This window comes from Miniopterus natalensis, chromosome 3 (genome assembly GCF_054644295.1).
Source record: "Miniopterus natalensis isolate mMinNat1 chromosome 3, mMinNat1.hap1, whole genome shotgun sequence".
Lineage (NCBI taxonomy): Eukaryota > Metazoa > Chordata > Mammalia > Chiroptera > Miniopteridae > Miniopterus > Miniopterus natalensis.
In genome coordinates this window covers 99,560,948-99,581,095 of record NC_142083.1, presented here as the reverse complement: position 1 = coordinate 99,581,095, position 20,148 = coordinate 99,560,948, and the positions used below count along the sequence as shown (strand labels likewise).

General features: G+C 38.7%; 1 protein-coding gene across 1 annotated transcript in view; it reads right to left on the bottom strand.

The window, feature by feature from the left end:
* The window catches only part of LOC107544810 (phospholipid-transporting ATPase ABCA3-like), a 190,455-nt gene that overhangs the window by 95,607 nt on the left and 74,700 nt on the right, over window positions 1-20,148 (bottom strand). The window contains 4 exon segments of the mRNA XM_087815178.1: window positions 970-1,099; window positions 16,037-16,171; window positions 17,145-17,323; window positions 18,016-18,189. Coding sequence (XP_087671304.1) covers window positions 970-1,099; window positions 16,037-16,171; window positions 17,145-17,323; window positions 18,016-18,189 — 618 coding nt within the window.

Sequence of the window (20,148 nt, the reverse complement as noted above, 5' to 3'; positions counted from 1 at the left end):
GATCTAATGCTATAAGCTGGGGAGCCTAGCATAGGACTGAGACCCCCCACTCTTTATGGGGGACCTTTGCTGCTGAGATATCCCTCCTGAATCTCAACAGCCATACGTGGCTGCGGGGCCATCTTTTTTTGCATCTCCGCCCTTCCTACCAGTCAAAGTGGCTTCTTCTATAAATCCTTGGTTCTAAGATTTCTGTTCATCTAGTCTTCAGTTAGTTATTCAAGTTGATTGTTCTATAATTTAGTGTTAATTCCAATTTAGTCCTGGGAGGACGTGAGTAACTTCCACATGCTCCACTGCCATCTTGGATCCCCTACCTATGATAATTTTTCTTACTACTATTTTTCCCCCCTGCTTTTCAGACTGAATAACCTCTATCAGTCTATTTTCAAGTTCACTGATTCTCTCCTCTGACAATTCTAATCTACTATTGAGCTTTTTAAATAAAATTTTCACTTTGGTTATTGTCCTTCTGAACTACAGAATTCCCAGTTGGTTTTTAAAAATAATTTCCATTTTTCTATTAATATTTTCTACTTAATGAGATACTGTTTTCATAATTTCTTTAATCATGGTTTCCTTTATTTTTTTTTAAATTTATCCTTATTTTTGAAAGTATTACAGCTTCCCCCTTTTTTTTTACCCCGTTGACCAGCTCCACCCCACTCCTGCCCACCCCAGGTGTTCATCACACTATTGTCTGTGTCCATGGGTTATGCATATATGCATATAAGTTCTTTGTTTTTTTGAACATGTTTATAAAGGCTACTTTGATGTCTCTGCAAAATCTAACACATGGTATCTCTCACAAGAAGTCATTTGCAACTTAAAAAGAAAGAGTATTACTAAGCAACTTTATGTATCACTGAAATGACAAAACTGTTAACGTTAAGGGGATTCACAAAAACTTATAAGCTTAATCTACAGTGTCTATGTGAGAACGCCCTCTGAACAGAGTTAAATACATACCTGAGAGAATAGACAGAGTAGTAGATTTTCCTGCCCCGTTATGTCCTAGAAGAACAGTGATCTGACCCTCATATAAATTCAAAGACAAGTCTTCTACAGCTACTTTGGTAGTATTATGCACTCGAAATTCCTGTAAGGGAAAACCCAAAAATACTAATTTTATCCACACCTATCACTTTGGAAGAACAAGCATTCATATGAACCATCTATAGAAGAAACAGTATCACATAAGCTCATGAGGAAAAAAATCAAAATATAAGAAGGAAAAACTATGAAAAGGGAAAAAAATGGATAGCATAACAAAAGTTTTAGAATTTCACGATAAATCTATAAATACGCCATGAGCAGTCTCATCCACTCTGGCTTTGTTTCAATAACCACCTTGAAGCTGATAATGCCACAATCTTTTTCAGTCAATGCCTTTGTCCCAATCTGAAGAACTGCCAGCTGAAAATATAGATAGAACATCTAAAACTTAGATGTGCTATAGATATCTCAAATGTCTTATGTGTAGACTAGCAGTGCTTCTGCTTAAGATGCAAAAATATGGAAAGAGCATCATTCCCATTCTAGCAAACAAGTACCTAAGTAATCTACAAAATCATAACTTTACTTGAACCCATCAGAGAAGTGTTTTTATTAGGCAACTAGCTTTACATTGAAGGAAACATAGATGCTTTCAAGGAGACATGGTGTGTAAATATTTGCTTGCCTGGAGCAGAAATAGGCACTATAAAAACTAGTGAGCTAAGCGAAATAAGCCAGGCAGAGAAATACAAACATCACATGATCTCACTTATATGTGGAATCTAAAGAACTTAATAAACTGATAAACAGAATAGATACAATGACATGGAAGCATGGTCCAGACTGACGAATCTCAGGGGGATAGAGGAGGGTAGGTGGGTGGGTGGAGGGGGAGAGATTAACCAAAGAACTTATATGCAGGCATGCACAACCCAAGGACACAGACAATGGTGTGGAGAGGGACTGGGGAGGGGAAAGGGAAAGGGTGGAATGGGTCATTGGGGAGAAAAAGGGACGTCTGTAATATTTTGAAAACAAAAACAAAACAAAAAAACTAGTGAGAAAATGAAAATGAAGTGAAAACAGCTTCAGAAATAATATTTAAATGGAGAGTTGGTATTCAAGCCTATTTCATTCAGACTTAAAGTATATATTCCTACCAAAACATGCACTGATGGTGAATAAAGACAAAACATCTTGTGTAACAAAAAGAAAATGCTATTTATTTTTAACCCCAAATGGTAGTGGGTGTTTTCTACATAGGTATCCTCACCCTGCCTTCTCCCTAGACCTTAACGCCAGGCTCGTGTAGCTTATTTGAAATCTCTACTTGGATTAATGTTTAAGTGCCTATGTCCAAAACGGAGCTTTTAATTCTCCAAAGCTTCACTTAAAAACCAACTAATCAAACAAACTTCAAATTCTCCCCCCATTGTCTCCAGTATCCATAACTTGCTCCACTAACCACCCATTTGCTCCAGCCACAAAACCAAATGCCACCTTAGTTTCCTCCTTTCCGCTCAATCACACATCTAACTCATGAGCAAGTTTTCTCTGGTTCTAACTCCAAAATATATTCTGAATCTGTATACTTTGTTCCCCACTGCCTCAAGCCCAGTCCCTGTAGCCGTCATCTTACCTAAGCTACTATAAAAGGCTCCAATCTGTTTTCTTTTTCCAACTCACTCCTCACAGCTGCCAGTGTGGTCTTTAAAAAAAAATCAGATCATGTCCCTCTACTTCACAAATGTCAATAATTATACCTAGTATACTGCTGGTGGGAATTCAGGCTGGTGGGGTGCAGCCACTATGGAAAACAGTATGGAAGTTCCATTTTAAAAAAATTAAAAATGGAACTGTCATTTGATCCAGTGATCCCTCTCCTAGGAATATATTCTAAGAATCCTGAAACACCAATCAGGAAGAATATATGCCCCCCTACGTTCATAGCAGCGCAGTTTACAGCTAAGATCTGGAAGCAGCTCAAGTGCCCATCAGTAGATGAGTGGATAAAAAAGCTGTGGGACATTTACACCATGGAATACTATGCAGCTGTAAAAAGAAGGATATCTTACTTTTTAAGACAGCACAGAGGGGCCTCGAAAGGATTATGCTAAACAAAATAAGGTAGTCAGAGAAAGACAAATATCACATGATCTCACTCATATGTGGAATCTAATGAACAAAATAAACTGATGAACAAAATAGATCCAGAGACATAGAAGCATGGAACAGACTGAAGGGTCTCAGAGGGAAGGCAGGGGTGGGTGGGTGGGAAGATATTGACCAAAGAACTTATATGTGTATATGCATAACCCAAGGACACAGACAATAGTGTGGTGAAGGCCTGGGGGGAGGAGCAGGTGCAAGAGCGGGGTGGAGAGGGTCAATGGGGGTAAAAATGGGATATCTATAATACTTTCAACAATAAAGATAATTTTTTTAAAGAGTAAAAAAATAAAAATAATTTCCTTCAAAAAAAAAAAAAATCCAAGTATTACCAAGTGTCTGATAATTTTCTGAGTATGGGTCTTTTACATCCTTGGTTAAATTATTGCTAGATATTTTTTTGAAGCAATTGTAAATGGCATTGTTTTCTAAGTTTGTCTTTCTGATAGTTCATTATTGGTGTATAAAATGGAACTGACTTCTGGATATTTATATTATAGCCTCCTGTTTTTATTGAATTCATTTATCAGTTCTAGTGGTGTTTTGGTGGAGTCTTTAGGGTTCTCTATATACAGTACCATGTCATCTGCAAATACAGTTTTAGTTCTTCCGTTCCCAATTAGATGCCTTTTATTTCTTCTTGTCTGATCACTGTGGCCAGGACTTCCAGTACTATGCTGAATAAGAGTGGTGATAGCTGATGTCCCTGCCCTGTTCCTGACTTAAGGAAAATGCTTGTAGGTTTTACCCACTGAATATGATGCTGAATATGGGTTTGTCATATACGGCCTTTATAATGTTGAAGTATGTTCCCTCTATTCCCACTTTGCTGAGAGTTTTTATCATAAATGGGTGCTGGATTTTATCAAATGCTTTTTCTATTGATATGATCATGTGGAGTTTACCCTTCATGTTGTTTATGTGATGTATCACATTTATTGATTTGCGGATATTGTACTAGCCTTGCATCCCATGAATAAATCCCACTTGATCATAATGTATGATCTTTTTAATGTACTGCTGGATCCAGTTTGCTAATATTTTGCTGAGGATTTTAGCATCTATGTTCACCAGGGATATTGGCCTATAATTTTCTTTTTTTGTAGTGCCTTAATCTGGTTTTGTAATTAGGATAATGCTGGCCTCATAAAAAGAGCTTGGGAGTCTTCCCTCCTCTTGAATTTTTTGGAAGAGTTTGAGAATGATAGGTGTTAGTTCTTCTTTGGATGTTTGGTAAAATTCAACTGGGAAGCTGTCCAGTCCAGGACTTTTGTTTGTAGGGAGTTTTTATTATTACTGCTTCAGTTTCACTAGTTGTAATCTGTCTGTTCAGATTCCCTGATCTTTCCTGATTCAGGTTTGGAATACTATATGTTTCCAGAACTTATTTATTTCTTCCAGATTGTCCAATGTGTTACCTTACAGTTGTGCTTAAATTTTTCTTACAATCTTTTCTATTTCTTTGGTGTCAGTTGTTACTTCTTTCTTTCATTTCTGATTTTATTTATTTGGGCTCCCTCTCTTTTCCTCTTGATGAGTCTGGTTAATGGTCTGAAAACCTTGTTTATCTTTTCAAAGAAAGAACTCTTGGTTTCATTGATCTTTAGTATTGTGCTTTTAGACTCAGTTTTGTTTACCCCTGCTTTAATCTTTACTATTTCCTTCTTTCTGGTCACTTTGGGCTTTGTTTCTTGTTCTTTTTCCAGTATCTTTAAGTGTAAAGTTAGATTGTTCATTTGAGATTTTTCTTGTTTCCTGAGGTAGGCCTGTAATGCTATGAATTTCCCTTGTGGGACTGTTTTTGCTGTGCCCTCTAGATTTTGGGTTGTTGTGTCCTCATTTTCATTCATTTCAAGGTATCTTGTTAATTCTTTCATTGTTAACCCATTCATTGTTTAGTAATATGTTATTTAGGCTCTTTGTGTGTTTTTCAGAGGTTTTTTTTTTTCTCTTGTGATTGACGTCTTGTTTCATACTATTATGGTCAGAGAAGATGCCTGATATGATTTCTATCTTCCTAAATTTATTGAGACTTGTTTTGTGTACTAACATTTGGTTTATCCTAGAAATAGTTTCATGTGCACTTGAAAAGAGTATATATTTTGCTGCTTTGGGGTGAAATGCTCTGAATATATTAATTAAATCGATCTGATCTAGTATGTCATTAAAGGCTGCTGTTTTCTTGTTGATTTTCTTTCTGGAAGATCTATCCATTGATGTCAATGGAGTGTAAAATCCCCTACTATGACTGTATCACTGCCAATCTCTCCCTTTATGTCCATCAAGATTTGCTTTATATATTTGGGTGCTCCTGTTTTGGGAGCATAAATATGTGCAAGGGTTATATTCTCCTGTCAGATTGCTCCTTTTATCATTATGTAGTGTCCTTCTTTGTTTCTTACAATAGCATTTGTTTTATAGTCTATTTTCAGATATAAATATTGCTACCCCAGCTCTTTTTCATTTCCATTTCCATTTGCATGAAATATCTTTTTCCAACCCTTTACTTTTTAGTCTATATGTATCTTTAGGCCTGAAGTGGGTCTGGTAGACAGAGTATATATGGGTATTGTTTTCTTTTCCTTTCAGCTATCCTATGTCTTTTGATTCGAGCATTTAAGTCATTTACACTTAATGTGATTACTGATAAGTATATATTTATTGCCATTTTAATATTATTTTTTTATTATTATTATTTTAAATATATCTTTATTGATTTCAGAGAGAGGAAAGGAGAGGGAGAGAGAGAGGTAGAAACATCAATGATGAGAGAGAGTCATTGATCGGCTACCTCCTGCACGCGCCTGACTGGGGATCGAGCCCGCAACCCAGGCATATGCCCTGACCGGAACCCCGATCACCTGGATCCTGGGTCGATGCTCAACCGCTGAGCCATGCCCAGCTGGGCGCCATTTTATTTTTTAACTATGTTCCTCTGTTCTGTTTTGTTTCCTCCTTCTGCTACTATGACTACGAGTTAGTAAATCAGGCCCTTTAACATTTCTTGTAATACTGGTAACAAACTCCTTTTACTTTTTCTTGTCTGGGAGGCTTTTTATTTCTCCTTCAATTTTAAATGAGAGCTTTGCTGGGTAAAGTCGTCTTGGTTGTATGTAGGTCCTTGTTCTTAATCACAATGAATATTTTATGCCCATCCCTCTGGCCTGAACGGTTTCTGTTTAAAAAGTCTACAGTCTTATGGGAGCTCTTTTGTGGTAACTAACTGCTTTTCTCCGGCTGCTTTTAAAATTCTCTCTGTCTTTAAACGTTGCCATTTTAATCATGATGTGCCTCAGGGTGGGCCTCTTTGGGTTCCTCTTATATGGGACTCTGTGCTTCCTGGACTTTTGTGTCTTTTTCCTTCACCAGGTTAGGGAAGTTTTGGTCATTATTTCTTCAATCAAGTTTTCAGTCTCTTGCTCTCTGTCTTCTTCTGATAATGCTATAATACGGATGTTGTTAGGCTTCATGTTATCTCAAATGTCCCTTAAACTATCCTCATTCCTTTTCATTCTTTTTTCTTTTTGCTGTTCTGAGAGGGTGCTTTTCCTACCGTCTTCCAAATTGCTGAGACAATTCTCTGCTTCACTGAACCTATCGCTTATTCCTTCCAGTGTATTCTTGATGGCAGATATTATATTCTTCATTTCTTATCGGTCCTTTTTTATGTTTCCTATGTCCTTGTTCATGCTGTTGTACTTCTCATTAAGTTTCTTGAGCATCCCTATGACAATTACTTTGAACTCTGTGTCTGATAAACTGCTTGCCTCCATTTCATTTAGCTCTTTTTCTGGAGCTTCCTCCTGTTCTTTCACTTGGGTCATGTTTCTTTGTGTCCCCATTTTGGCTGCCTCTTTGTGTTTGTTTCTATGCATTAGATAGATCTGCTAGGACTCTCAGTCTTCATGGGGTGGTTTTATGTAGTAGGTGTCCTGTGGGACCTAGCTGCACATTCTCCTTGATCACCTGAGCTAGGTGCTCTAGGAACGTCCTTTGTGTGGGTTATGTGGGTCCTCCTGTTGTAATTAAGTCTTGATTGCTATTGGTCCCTTGTGCAAAGGACTGACCCTCAGGCTAGCTGACTGTGAGGCTCAACCCTTACTATGGCGTGTGAGCTGCTGTGTAGGTGCTGACCACTTGAATGGAATTCAGCAGGGTTTGGTGCCTGCTGAGATCTCCCTTTGGATATGCTGCTTGTGAAGTTTGTTGGATCAAGCTCCAATGTTGTCTGAAACTGGCCACTGGGTGTGTTGGTTCTGGGCCTCTTGGGAGGGGCTCTGGTGCAAGTCAATGTCAGACACTATCTGTGACTGGCCCTTGACAACCTTTTTGGAGCTATAAGCAATCCCCTGATTGCTGCCTCTGATGGGCTTGGGTGCATGCAGGAAGGACGAAGCTGTGTACCAAGGCTTGTTTTTTCCAGCACTAGGCCTGGAGGCAGGTCAGCAAATGTTTCAAGAGTTCCCAAGATCTGCCTACACCTCCCTCTGCCTGCTGGCTGCTTGTTAGTTTCAGTCACTGAAAATGCCTCTAGTGGAGTCATGAGGATAGGGCTAGTGGATCTCCCATGGGGGGAGGTGCATGTCAGGCTTCAGGGATGGTAGTGGATGTGGTTCCCATCCCAGAATCACAGGACTGTACCTGTACCAGATTTTGCCCTGACCTCAGGAGCCACTAGGGGTTTGGTGGGTGGGGCCTCTGGAGGTTGAATCTTCCATGAGGGGAAAGTCCCAGTCAAATTCACAAGAAAGTGGGGGGAATGGCGGTTGCCCCATGGCCAGACAACTTAGTCACTGACATTCCTTGAGTCTGTCCAGACCTCTAACACCCTGGCCAAGGCAGCTGACACTTCAGCAGGGCCCCAAATCCACAGGCTGGGGTGAGAGAGTGTTCAGGTGAGGCAATTGCTTTCGCTGGAGCTGATGCCTCACAGAGGGGAGTGCTCCACCCAAGAAAGTTGGCATCAGCAGTATGGGGGAAGTCACCTTAGCTCCCTCCCCAGAGCCACAAACCTCAGATTCTCCTCAGGCAATTCTAGTCCACTCCACACTCCCTCTGCTGAAGCCCAGGGTGAATGGCTGCAAACAATATTTTGTGTGTTGGCCACTTAAGAGGGTGCCTATGTCTCCAGCGGACTGTCTCTCTACGCAGGACAGAAGCCTCATTGCTTTTCACAGGCGAATGTTATGTGGGTGCCTCTTCCTGGTGTAGTGCTCTGTTTGGGGAGCTTGACTTGGGGCTTAGGCTCCACCTTCTCGGGGGAACTTCCCTACACCTGAGCTAACCCTCTAGAATCTCAGCTGCCACTTGTGGGAGAGAGGCAGCCCTTTTCACATCTCCACCCTTCCTACCAGTCTTCATGTGGCTTCTCTCCTGTAAATCCTTGGTTATAAGACTCCTCTTTAGCTAGTATTCAGTTGGTTATTCAGAGTGATTATTCTTTAATTTAGTTGTAATTCCAGTTTGATCTTGGGGGGAGGTGAGTGCAGCTTCCACCTACTCTGCCACCATCTTGAAATCCTCTCATCATGGCCATTTCTGAAGACATAGTACTACTTGGTATCCCATGTTTCATCTCTACCAAGGCCCAACAGCATACCAGGGGCTGTTTTTGAAAGGTATAATTCTCGGCTTCAATTGCAGAAGACATGGTCTTGATCTAGGACCCTAAAGGTTTGCATTATTAGTCTCCCACTGAAGCTTACCCTAAAATCAACATGATATAATCTCCCAGTAGGACACAAATACCAGACTCTAATACCAGAGTCTGCTGGGTGGTGATGACCGAGCAGCAAGACTGCTTGGACTGCACCTTGGACCTGGTATAGCTCCCTTTCCTGCTCTGGACTCCACACAGAGTTGGCAGCTTTTCATGTCATCTGGTATAGGGGAAAAGCAGTATCCCCAGGTACACAATATGCTGCCTCCAAAACCTGAAGTGGCCTTCCTTCTTAATGGTGAGAGGTATAAACTACACTAAATCATCCTTTACTTTGGAAAGGATTACTGGCAGGTCCCAGACAACTAAACTCCTAAAATTTTACTGATGTAGTGAGCCCCTGAATCTTTATAGGCTTTATCTGTCCCCTCTTTGGAATACATATGTCTTACCAAGGCTTCCAACATACTTGCCATTTCTTGCTTATCTGGTCCCATCATCATATAGTGGGCCAGAGTGATGCTCTGCAAGGTGAATGGCTAGTCCAGGTCTTTTCAGATTATATTAGAATAGAGAGCCAAGGAGTTGTTATTGTTAATTTCAAATGAATACAAAAATCTTTGATCCTTATTTCTGATGGTGATAGAAAAAAGAAGTTGCCATATCAATGGCCCAATATCATGTTCTTAGGTTGTGTCCTTCTCCTGCCATAGGTGAAAGGTACCACATCTGACACAGCAGCTGTAACTTAGCAAACCATTTGCTTGAGTTTGTGGTATCTGTCATCCTCTATGATCCATCTGGATGGATTTTTGCAAAAGCCAAAAGGTGAATTAATTGGAGATATTCTGGGGGATTAATACTCATACCACTCTAATCTCTGCCACTCCTCTGGAATGCGATATTCCTTTTGATTTTCAAAGGATTCCACTTGGCTTTCCCACGTATGACAGCTCTTTCTGAGGCCACAGGATCAATATAGGGGTTAATACAACTACCAAGTATGTCATTTCCAATTATGCATGTGACAACTGTGAAAATGCCCACTAAGTGGGTCTATAGTCCCAGTGTACCCACTATATGCCAGACAGGATTCCATTAATTACCCAGCCTGCATATACCCCTGCTCTAATAAGAGGGTCATGAAGATACTTTGGATTTCTGAGTATGGTTACTCAAATAAATGGCTAAAGTCCCTTTGCAAAACATGTATAATCATTATGTATATTTGCAGTAATGTTGCAATGTTTCACCTAGCAACCCAGCTTTTTCTTAAGTCAATGGATGTCCTTAGCTCTGAAAACTGGAAACTTTGAAAGAGACCACTAATTTGCACTGGGCACCTGTCCTCAACTCCTGATAATCCATCTTTTTTCTAGTTGTATGGTTTGAACAATACCCTCACTGGCTGTCTGTCCATCTATTTTGCCTCAAGAACACTGTGATTTGTTAACGACCATTTGTGGATCAGGTGTCCCAGACTGCCACTCCACACTGGCCACTTATTAAAAACAGTTGTTCCTTGCCTATGCCACCACCTGGACTTGATTATTTTGGAGCCATATTATCTCCATTGCTAGCAGGGAGTCCAGTTCTGTTAAAGTAGCTCTTACTTCCAGCAGCTGTCAGTGATGCTGGCATTCCTCTCACTACACATTCCTTCCTTATTGCTTTAATAAATCTCTGGGATCACCAGCAAACCCAGCAAAGCCTAGTCATGTAGTAGATTAGATGGGTGGGACTGATGCAGGGTCTCCCTGAGGCTGCAATCAAGATGAAACCTGGGCTGTAATCATCTGAAGACCTGACTGAGACCTGGGCATTTACTTCTAAGCAGGCACTTTTAAGTTGGTACTGGTTGTTTTGGGAAGCCTCAGTTATTATCCATTTGAAATACTCCACAGGGCAGCCTGAATGACATGGTGGCTATCTTTGGAGCAAGACATGCAAGACCAAAGCAAAAGCTACAATGACTTCCATGTTACGGATGCCCCATATTTCACTTCAACAGTATTATATAGGTTATGGGGGTCAGCCATATTCAGTGCAGGAGGGGACTGGCCAAGGATGTGAATGCCAGGAAGTAAGAATCCCTGGAAGCCATCATGAAGGCTGCCAACAATTATAGTCCACCCTGTGTCTCCAATGATTCATATTCTTTTCATACAAACATGCTTTCATCTGCTCCCAGTGCCACAAAAGTCTCAATCCTTTAATAGGATCAGCTCAAAGTCCAGGGTCTTGTCACCTAAATCAAGTCCAGGTGTGAATGAGACTTCTGTGGTCTAATTTCTGGAGAACACCTCCTAGAGTACAATTACTCCATATCTGAAAACCTGTGGACCAAAGAGACATGAAATCTATCATCCTCCACCCTTCCCAACAAACCCAACATTAAATGGTGGGATACACACAGTAACCTACTACACACATTCCCACTGAAGTAAGTGGAAAACTTTGAAATCCACTAATTGGAATGTTGACAGTTCCTTGATTAGGAATATCTCTCTCAAGACTTTGATTAGGAATATCTCTCTCAAGACCCGAGAATCATTCTACAAGGCTCTGGATCTCTCCTCTGTGCTCATCTCTGCCTTCGGAATCATGGTTCCTTTGCTGTGAAAGGCAGCCAATGTCTGCTGCTGAGTTTTTTTCAGCCTGCTTTCTATTTGTAGATTTGGTGGTCCAAAGTCCTCTTTTCATTCTTTACTACCTCTATTCTTTTAGATATAAGCTGGTGGTATCTCTTCTGGTATAGTTTTATTTAAAAACACTGCACTCACTCTAGCCACAAAACCCATGCCCACAAAAATATTTGAAACAATTCTCTATTTTTAGCTTCTGCTGAGGCTTCCACAAAGTTGTTTGACTGAATAGCTCTCTTAGCACCACCTTACATCCTTCTGAGATCTTAAAAACAAAGCATTTTACCCACCATTTTGGCTTCAATATTATAGAATGTTTTTCTGACAGTGACCTGGATTTTCTCTTTGATTGGAAGCCACTCCTTAATTTCAGCATAGCCTGTCATCTAGAGATGCTAGGAATTCTCAAAACCTATTCCTATCTCCTTTATGTCCAACAGCCCTTTCTTCCGCTTCTCTCTCTCCTCTCACATAAACTACATTTTACTTAAGGCAACAAGAAGCCAGGCAAGTCCTTCATCAATATGCCTGAAAATATCTTTAGCTCAGCCAGTTCATTAGGTACATTTTCTTTCTATTTTCCACATCATGGCAGTGATGGTTGTTGATAGACTTTCTATTTTTATATAACAGGGATATTCTTTCCTACAGTTTTAAAAAACAGTTCCTCACTTCCATTTAAGCCTTCAGTGGCAGCTGCCTCCAAGACCATTTGGCTTTTGCTAAAAGTCTATATTCTAGGCCTTTTAAGCTTTCACCAATACTTTCCTCAGGTTCTTCCAGCTTCCTCTCACTTTCCAGTCCCCAAACTACTCCCACAGTATTAGTTATGTGTTATGGCAGCATCCTACTTCTAGGTATCAAATCTATTTTAAGCTTATGGCTAAGTAATTAATGACCTAAAACAAAGTGGATTGAAGCAACAATAAATATGTATTTTTCTCAGGGTTTCTGGCCTCAGAAATGCTAAACTAGGCAGCTTCGGTTCATGATTTTGTTTAAAATGTTGGCAAGGGCTAATGTCATCTAAAAGCTTGATCAAGAATCCACTTTCAAAGTAGCTTACTCACAAGGCTGGCAGTTGGTACTAGTTACTGGAGGAAGGCGTCATTTCATCCCATGTGAGCCTCTCCTCAGTCATTTAGGTAACTGCTTGAATATCCTCACAAGTTGGAAGCTGACGTCCCCAGAGTAAGCAACTCCTTTTGTGACTTAGCCCTGGAAGGCAGTCTGTCACTTGTGCATTTTTGATTGGTCGTACAGGTCAGTCCTACTCAAGGGCATGAAAATCAAGAGATGTGGGTCACTGAAGGTCATCTTGGAGGCTGTCTACCACCTTTTGTGACATAACCCAAGTTATATTCCTAGTTTCCAGAAGGTGTGGATTGTCTTGTGGGGAAGAGGTTACTTCATCATCTTCAAGGAAGAGAGAAAGAAATACTAGCCCCTAAATGGGGGGAGTGGGCCATTTCAGCAGGTTGAGGGTTCAGGGGAAATTGAAACTCAAGATTTTTGCGTCTTAGATTTCCTATCCTATGTCTCCATGTCACATTCCTTCCCAATAAAGGCCCCTATCCTAGGATGGCAGGCCTATTTAATTAGGAATTTAACCTTCTCTAGATCTCTGCTGTTCTTATGATTAAGTGTAGGGCATTATTCTCACCTCTTTATGCTCTTTGGTTGCCCGAGAGGAAAATCTCACTATATGCTTCTGGGTAGTCTCACTAGATTTCAGCTGGCCTCTGATGGTTAATCAAATACAGCCTTTCATTTTCCATCTCCAGTATATCAGTTCCCCCAACAATAGCCATTCACTTCCATGGTCCCTATAATTATGTTCCCCATATTTTTCAAATGCGTGATACATGACACCAAATGAGCAGTTCCTTTCCCTTAAATACCATCCCAATTCACCATGTATGAACACTGTACTGCTTCCTTGTACTGAGTCTACCTCTCATCTTGTCATCTGCTTTTTCAGTCCACTGGGTACAGATAATCACCAATTAGGTTTTCTGGTAAGTACACCTTAAGATAGAAGTTAGCATCCAGGAAGTTTATGTAAGATGGAAAATGGTATGCAGAAGTGTTCTTGCGATCAGCACCTGTGTGCAAATAGGAGAATGCAGATTTGGGAGAGAGAAGAGTTGGCTTGTAGTACAATCACAAGAACAAGCACACAAGAAGATGGGCCTCATTTTGCGTGAGGTGACTGCTCAGCTGAGGTTATTATTGTAGAGGGTGGATAGCATCCACAATGGCCATGTTTTCAGAGAAAGAAGATTTGATACCTATCCTTCTCAAATTCTTCCAAAAAAACTAAAAAAGGGGCAATACTTCCCAACACATTTTATGAGGCCATCACAGCCCTGATACCAAAACCTGGCAAAAATAACACACACACAAAAAAACTACAGACCAATATCTCTGATGAATACTGATGTAAAAACACTAAAAAAAATACTAGCAAATTGAACACAACAACACATAAAAAAGATAATACATCATGGGTTAAACGGGGTTCATTCAAGGGAGGCAAGGAAGGTTTGACATATGCAAATTGATCAATGTGACACACCACATTAACAAAATAAAGGATAAAAATCACATGATAATATCAATAGATGTAGATAAAGCATTTGATAAGATACAATATCGATTCATAATTAAAACACTCAATAAAATAGGTATAGAAGGAAAGTACCTCAATATAATAAAGGCCATAAATGACAAACCCTCAGCTAGTGTACTTCATAGTGAAAAACTGAAAGCTTCTCTTTTAAGATCAGGAACAAGACAAGGATGTGTCCACTCTCACCACTCTTATTCAATATAGACCTGGAGGTCCTAGCCAGAGCAATCAGGCAAGAGAAAGAAATAAAAGGCATCCAAATTGAGAAGGAAGAAGTAAAAGTGTCACTTTTTGCAGATGACATGATTCTGTATATAGAAAACCCTAAAGACTCCACCAAAAATCTATTAAAAACAATTAAAAAAAATACAGTAATGCTGAAGAACACAAAACAAATGTACAAACACCCTCTGCATTCCTATATACTAACAATGAAATTTTGGAAAAAGAAATGAGAGAAAAAACAAACACCAACAATTCCTTTTGCAATTGCAACAAAAGTAATAAAATACCTAGGAATAAATGTAAACAAAGGATGTGAAAGACCTATACGCTGAAAACTACATGACATTTTTAAAAGAGATTGAAGAAGACACAGGAAAATGGAAAGATATCCCATGTTCATGGATTGGAAGAATCAACATTGTTAAAATGTCCATATGACCCAAAGCAATAAACAGATTTAAAGCAATCCCCATCAAAATACCAATGGAATTTTTTTTTTTAAAGAAATAGAACAAAAGATTACCAGATTTGTATGGGACCACAAAAAAACTCCGAATAGCTATAGCAATCCTGAGGGGATGGGGGGGGAGGGGGATGGAGAAGAATTTTGTATTTGGTTGATATAACCAAAAGAGAGACCTGCAGACCTGCATGTAGCACACTGGAATATAAACACCTCCAAAACTAATTTGGATTTGCATGGAAGGATCTGGGATTCCCAAAGTTGTGGGGTCAGGAGCTCAAATCAAGGTTAGGTAGACCTTTAAGAGGCGATGTAATGCCAGTAAATTCCAGTATACTTGAATGCTACATGCCTGCAATTGACCCAGATAGATTGAGAGATCCAAGAGTCCCTCCCATGATGAACACTCTGACAGAGGAGATTACAGGTAGGCAAGTGTAAAACATTTATGAACAGAAATTAATATTCTAGACCAGAGATTTTCAACCTTTTCATCTCATGGCACATAAACTAATTACTAAATTTCTGAAGCACATGAAAAAATATATTTCTTGCTGACCTGACCAAAAAAAATAGGTACAGCCCTAGCTGATTTGGCTCAGTGGTTACAGTGTCGGCCCCTGGACTGAAGGGTCTTGGGTTCAGTTTCATCAAGGGCACATACCACATACCTCGGTTGCAGGCTCAATTCCGCATGTGGGAGGCAACTAATTCATGTGTCTCTTTCACATAGATGTTTCTCTCTCTCTCTCTCTCTCTCTCTCTCTCCCCCTTCCACTATCTCTGAAAAGCAATGGGAAAAATATCCTCGTGGGAGGATTAAAAAAAAATTGGTATAAATTTGATTCCTTCATGCTGCATGCCTATTGTTATGGTGGCTATTGTTATTTCTTTATTGGTCAATCTAAGGGAAAAGAGGTCAGTGCCCCTGACTAAATAATTTGATATTACATGTTTTAAAAATTCTTGCATACAAGTTCTAGACTCTACATTTTAAAATGAGTGTATTCATAGAAGTCCACCATTATAGTTTATGGAGAACCTGATTCTATTCTGGAGGGAGGAGAAAATTTTATTATATACTGTATACATTTCATTTATATCTTTCTCAAAGGAAGTGAACAGAATTCCCATAACCTTTTATTAGCATGTGATCTTTTTCTTGGTATTTCTAGTAACAAACATTTACAATGAACTGTAAAATAAGTATCCATTTCATCAAGAAAAAGAGATTTGTGGAACAATACCTTGTACAAATGTTGGATCTGGATACCTGCCACCAAATCAGTAGGTTCAGCTTCAAAATATTTGTTTTCAATTGTCTTGTAAAATTGCTGTGTTTCATCTTTTGTCCTTGGTTTTTCCCCACACCAGTGCGAGCGCTGAGAAGACAGTAAAAATGTAGTTACTGCAAAAACACTGAGAAACTGAGCAGTAGAAAATAGTCTGGCCTGTTACCCTTTATGTTGAGATGGGCAGAAAGTTTCCTGGGATTAAATTTTAGAAACAATTGGCTATGATTTGAATCCCCAAGGCATAAAAATAGACTACTCTATTTAAATCATAACTGTCCAAAGAAAAACAAAAGGAGGTCTGGCTAGCATGGCTCAGTGGTTGAGTGTCGACCTATGAACCAGGAGGTCATGGTTCGATTCCCAGTCAGGCCACATGCCTGGGTTGCAGGCTCGATCCCCAGTAGGGGACATGCAGGAGGCAGCCAATCAATGACTCTCTCATCATTGATGTTTCTATCTCTCTCTCCCTCTCTCTTCCTCTCTCTGAAATCAATAAAGACATATATTGTATATGTATAATTTATCTTTAAAAAAATTATTATAAAAAAGAAAAACAAAAGGAAATAACTCCAAAATGAGGTCACAGCAGAATGTATTATATCACTCTCATATCTTTACAAGCTGCCCATTTTGCTATGGTTCTGACTCTTAAGACATGTGGGCTAACCAAACATGGTGAGTGCCAAGATATGGAACATAACTAAACCTCTCCTTGTTAGCATCCCAAAACCCCATCCTATGTTAATTTCTTTATGCTGGAGTTTAATTCCTTATGAAATACTTGCCTGCAAAAGTAATAGATTACTAAGAATTATAAAGTTTGGGGTTGCAGGCCATGATCTACAGATTATTTATATTTATATACAGTAGAGGCTGTATAGTGTGTTTGGAAAAGGCTAGTGAATTCATATGTTTAAAGTAATTAGAATGATTCTTTCAGCTGACCTATTGATTCAGTTACAGACAGTGCAAAATTAAGTAATGATGCCTTTTGTATAAATTACAAAACAGGTCTATAAGGACTGTGGCATCTCTCAACAACAGGAGCAGTACAACTCACCAGCAAAAAAAAGTTCCATGGCTTGCGCACACCATACTCCCCCGGAAAGACTGCTTCGATGTACCAGGTCACGAGACCATACAAGACAGCATCAAATAGAAACATTCCCAGTACGTAGACAAAGACAAAGTTCTCCACTGTGACTGGTGAGAAGATGTTACTCCATTTAAGTCCAATTTCTAAGAGATAAGAGGAGACATTTAATCTAGGTGGCAACTGAGACAGAGTTATTCATATGCATCATAAAGAGTGAAAAAAAGTTAATATTTTCTAGAGATTCCTATTTTACTCAGCTACTTTCTTATACTGTTAGAATTTGGGACTGTTAGAATCTGAGCAAGCAATCATGTAATATGCCTCCTACTATGCCAAAGACAAACAAATACTCAGTAACAAGTAAAACAAAAATAAAATATACTAAAAAGTCAGGAAAATAAGTTTTAAGAAAAATAAGCAGACCTATGGGCTAAGACAGTGTCTCCTCTCCCAAGGCCACCCTCACGCTAAATGTTCACTGGTATATATAATTTTGGAAAAATGGAGTCACTGAAAAGTAGAGATGAATATGAACTAAATAACACAGACTAGTGGGATTTTTGCATAGATGTTGCACGGATGGAAAAAGAAAGAAGTTACTAAAAGCAGGCCTGTGTCACTTTATCCCTACCCCTAAAGAGCAGGTGGCAACTCCAAAGGAGCAGGGAGAGACCCTAAAAGACCTGAGTAAATTTATGGAGGGAATGTGCTCATGCACTATAGGTAATGGTATAAAGTAGCGTGATTTTTTTTGAAGAGCAGTTTAGCAATAACAGTAATATTAAAACTGAATATCCTATGAGAACATGGCAAAATTTACAAGGTTAATACTCACTGTCTACTTCTGCCCTGACAAGGAATTTAGTTCCCAGTTCCATTAGAATATTTGAGCTAAGAGAGGAAGCTAGCTTCTGGGTGAGTGTCATCCGATGGTAATTTGAAGCGACACTGTTAGCTGGAAAGTAGGTGGCAAAATAAATGAAACCTCCAACAGATACAGCAAAATGTGCTGCCAGTAAGAAAGAAAGAAAGTCAATTTAAGCAATATGAAAAAAACCTGAAATGCAAATATCTTTGTTTTATTGTAAGAGTGCACTAAAGTAAGCACATTGAGAATAGACGTTGGTCTGCCTGGCTCACCATTGCTTCCTCAGCACATTATAAACTGTCCGACACTTAGTGCTTATAAGTAAGTTTTGAATGAATAAAAGATAAAAATTAAAACATTTAAAAAGACTTTTTCTTGAATTTATCATTTTATATGCAGTAACTATGACTATTACAGCTTTTAATGGAAATTGATATGTTTATTATCACTTGACATAAAATATTGTAAATACTATCATTGGCATAACCAGAAAATACCTAGACTGTGTTTCCAGACACTGATATTCAGTCTCTGTCATGGTACTGTGGGAAAGAAGGTGCCTAACATAAACAGAGATACAAAGTTGGTGTCAAAGAGCCAGATATGGTTTAGAGTATGAAGTGCTCCAAAAATGTGACTCTGATAAAACATTACAAAGAAAATTCTGGTTAAGAGATCAGTTAACCTCATCTAGAGTTAAAATGCTGCATCCAAATAAAAATTAGATATTATGAAGTAAAACCTATTATTCCACTATTAGGAGGGAGTCTTCCATCTCCTCTTTTTTTAAATTCTCATTTGAAGATATGTTTTTATTGATTTTTTTTTTTAATTCTTATTTTTTTAGAGAGAGAGGAATGGGGAGAGAGAGAAACATCGATGTGAGAAACATCAACCAATTGCCTCCTATACCAGCCCCAGCCGAGGGTTGAACACGCACCCTAGGTATGCGCCTTGACTGGGAATCAGACCCACGACCTTTTTGGCGTACTGGACAACACTCAACCAACTGAGCCACCCAGCCAGGGCCCTTCTCTTTATCTCACACCTCACTCCACATACTTCATTCACCAACTAGAGCATTTATGTTTTATGCACCAAATGAGGGTTATTTTTTACAATTAAAATTTTAAGGAGAATGAGAGAAGACAAGTTGGAGACAATATTATCAGATGCACTTGATAACATTAAAATACACAGAGCAAAAAAATAACAGAACTTCTAAGATAAATACAGAAATTTATAATCATAATGGGAAATTTAAACATATCTCTCAAGTAATTGGTATAACAAGTAGAAAAAAATAAATATGTAAAAAAGTGAACAACATGATTAACAAACTTGGCCTAATGAAAATACATCCTCAACTACCCCCAACAACCTCATAACAAAAATTTTTCAGACATATGTGGATTATTAATTTTTAAAAACTGGAGTTTAACTAGGCCATAAAATAAATTCCAAAAAAATTTCAAAGGAATTAAACTGGCAATCAATAGCTAAAAGATATCTATGAGAACCCAATATTTCGGGAAATTAACAGACACAGTTTTGAACAATTCTGATTTTAAGTAAGAAATCATAAGGAAAATTTAAAATATTTTAGTGGAACAATAACAAAAAGCTTCCTTGTCATCAAAATTTGTACCATGCAGCCAAATCAGTACTCAGATGAAAATGTCCAGCTTACAATTCATTTATTAAAAGAAATAAGCCAAACATTCATTACCAGAAGGTAGAAAAATGGCAATAAACACAAATAAAGTTTATGGAATAAATAATAAATATAAAGGCAGAAATTAATGAAGTATAAAACATAGTTATGACGATCAATGAAGCCAAGGTTGATGCTTCAAAAAGTCTAATAATGCTAATAAATGTATTATGAAGCTGATGAAGAAAAGAAAAAAGGGAAATTATAGGACAATTTCACTCCTGAACATATAGGTAAATCTTAAACCAAATATTAGCAAACTTAATCCAGCACATAGACAAAGGAAAATATATGCTGATATTTAAATTAATTCTAAGAATACCAAATTGGTATATTTAAAAATCAACATTTATCATTCATACTGTTTACTGATAATTTCACCATCA